The sequence below is a fragment of the Mauremys mutica genome, chromosome 1, assembly GCF_020497125.1.
Source record: "Mauremys mutica isolate MM-2020 ecotype Southern chromosome 1, ASM2049712v1, whole genome shotgun sequence".
Taxonomy (NCBI): domain Eukaryota; kingdom Metazoa; phylum Chordata; order Testudines; family Geoemydidae; genus Mauremys; species Mauremys mutica.
The window spans coordinates 7,769,477-7,772,436 of record NC_059072.1 but is presented as its reverse complement, the minus strand read 5'-3'; the positions used below and the strand labels follow the sequence as shown (position 1 = coordinate 7,772,436).

Genomic DNA, 2,960 nt, shown 5'->3' with positions numbered 1-2,960 from the left:
GGGGCACAATATAAAGGTTCACCCCCTCCCCAAACAACTTGAGTCACGCCCCCCCAGGCTCACCCCCCTCCTCTTACCCTCAGTGGCCCCTCCCTGCAGCTCCCAGCTGTTTGCTGCTGCCGCTCCCCGTGCCAGCTGCAGGAGCTACCGCACAAGGAGGGGGTTATAAAGGGGATTTATAAAGGGTCGGCAAACCCTGGCAGAAATCGGGGGGGGGGAGCACATGCCCCTGCATGCGCCCGCCCCATGCATCGCCTCAGCACTTCCTCCTAGTTATGGGTATAGAACCCGGGAGTCCTGACTCCCTGACCCCTGCTCTAACCACTAGACACCTCCCCCAAGATCTGGAAATCCCAATCCCCTCCCCTTATCACTGGACTATTCTGCCATCGCAGGCGTGGACTTTCTCATTTCCCTGGGGGTGCTCGACCCCTGCTCCACCCGAGGCCCCACTCCCACTCCATCTCTTCCCACCCCCACTCCGCCCCCACCCGGCCTCTTCCTGCCCCGTTCCACCCCGCCCCTGAGCGTGCCCTGCCCACTCCGCCCAGCGCCTCCTGCCTGCCACTGAACAGCTGATCCGGAGGGAGCGGAGCTGATCGGCAGAGCCGCCAGCAGGCAGAAGGCGCTGGGTGGGGGGAAGCTGATCGGTGGGGCCTGCCGGTGGGTGCTAAGCACCCACCGTTTTTTTCCGTGGCTGCTCCGGAGCAGCCATGGAGTCAGCGCGTATGTGCCCTGAGGATACACCGTTATTAATACTAACGACGCTCACCTACGTTTCTACCTTCTCTGCCTTCTCTCCCTCTCCCGAGCCTCAGGGGGGAACCATGTCGCCCACCAGACTCGTGCTGCTGCTCCTGGCGGCCTGCGCCGTGCGGACGGGCCTGTCCCTCAAGCTGTACAAAGCCGAGTCCCTCTTCAGCTGCATCAACGCCGCCCTCTCGGAGGCCGAGAAGAGCCGCCCGGAGGAGAACTCCCTCGTGGACAGGAGGAGTTTCGACTCCCCCCCTGGGAAGGAGGCACCCTCGCGGCAGGAGGAAGAGGAGGAGGAGGAAAAGGAGAAAAGGACGTTCGCAGGGGATGCCCGTTACAAATACCTCTCCCAGGCGCAGCTCAAGGGGAAGATGTACCAGAACCGGGCCAAGCCCGACCGGCGCACCAAATTCACCCTCTCCCTCGACGTGCCCACCAACATCATGAACATCCTCTTCGACATCGCCAAGGCCAAGAACTTGAGGGCAAAGGCCGCCGCCAACGCCCACTTGATGGCTCAGATCGGGCGGAGGAAGTGAAGGGGGCAGTGGGGTGGGGTGGGGAGCGAACTTGTGGGTGAGGTAGGGCTGGGCGGGCCGGGGAGGGTGGTAGCCATTGGGGTCTTCAGCCCACCCCTCCTGGGGCGGCCCAAATGGAACTGTATATAAGTGCTGTCTATTTTTGATCCTTAAAGCTGCATAACATTCAGATCTCTCGCTCTCTCTCTTTCTCGCTCTGAACTTTTCCTCTCCTCAGAGCCCCGACCGCGTCCCGCTGCTAGGAGGAGACAGACGGGGCTTTCACACCAGGGGAAGGGGATGGTTGGCTTCCCATAACACGGGCCCCGATTAAAGCAACAGTCTCTCGAGTTTCCAATTCTTTCCTTTCCTCGTCTCTCATTCAGGCCTAGCTGGGCAAATAAAGCTTGACGGGGCCTTGTTCTTCGAGCTATAGAAGATACTGTGAAGGTTATAAAGGGGATTTGTTACGGAGGCTCTGGAACCCAGACAAGACCCTGTAACCATCCCTGGCTCTCCAAACACAGCCTGTGTTGCCTCAGGTCACCACATAGGGTATGTCGACACTGCAAGTAAGCCCAGGCTGCTCAAGCCTAACCCCGCTTGTGTCTACACTGCAACTGTGCTAACCCAGGGCTCAGATCCTGGATTCCAGGACCCTGCAGGGCTGGAGGGTCCAAGCTCGAGTTAAGCCGGGACCCAGGGTCAGAGCCTTTATTGCTTTGCAGCGTAGATGCAACCCCGCTTGACTCGGGTCCTGGGAGGCAGCCAGAAGTATCCCACAATTCCCTGGGACACCTTCCATAGTCCTCTCTATCCCAACCATCTGCAATCTCTCCCCGCGTTGCCAATGGCAGCAGCTCAGGTCAGCGTCAACGCATTGTCTTCTGATCCCCGATCTTCAAGTACACTATCAGACAGCCTCCTGGGTTTGCAGTGGAGAACAAACCCATCAAGCCTTTTGCAAAGCGAGCTGCTTCCTGGTGACAGGCGGGTAACTTTTCCCACAGTGCACCATGCTCCTAAGGCTACAGCAGCCACATTTTGGGGTGGGCGCTGAGGATTCTGGGATATGGTTACTCAGACTTGGGTCTGCGCACTGCAGTGTGGAAACCAGAGCCATAGGTTTGAGCATGGGGTTAAAATGCAATGTAGATGCTCAAGCCTAGTGTTCCCTAACATGAGTCAGCTGACTCAAGTCCCACTAACCTCGGGCTTACATTGCCGTGTAGACACACCCATAAAGTATGAAGCAGTCGCAGAAGGGGACACTGGCCGTATGACAAGCCACCTTCCAAATGGCCTTCCCTGGTAAGATGCATAACCCTCCGGAACAGGTGCAGTACAGCTTTTCCTCTCCGGGTGGGTAATGATGCCCACAAGCTGCTGCCATGCAGCAGCCGTTCACAGGCCTATGTGACATGAGCTTGGGGGGTTCTCAGCAGATGGATGTCCACATTACAATCATCACCTACACAGCCAGACCCAATCCCCGTCCTGGCCCTGCTCTTCTGGCTAGAAGCACGGCTTACGGTGGTGTGAACAAAAGGAAAGAGTGAGGCCTTCGGTCGTTCTCTGGGAGCAGCAGCTTTGGTCAGCCAGCACTTAAAGCGACCCAGCTCAGTCTGCAATGTCACACGCACACGAAGCAGCGTGGGGAGAGCTGGCCCTGTGGCTAACACCCCCTGG

At 58.4% G+C, this 2,960-nt stretch overlaps 1 protein-coding gene across 1 annotated transcript; it reads left to right on the top strand.

Annotated features, from left to right (window-relative positions):
• The first annotated feature begins 821 nt into the window (after positions 1 to 821).
• Positions 822 to 1,292, top strand: UCN3 (urocortin 3). Its single transcript, XM_045024910.1, has one exon. It carries the CDS (start codon positions 828 to 830, stop codon positions 1,290 to 1,292), a length of 465 nt encoding a protein of 154 aa, XP_044880845.1. The 5' UTR covers positions 822 to 827.
• Positions 1,293 to 2,960: the final 1,668 nt, after the last annotated feature.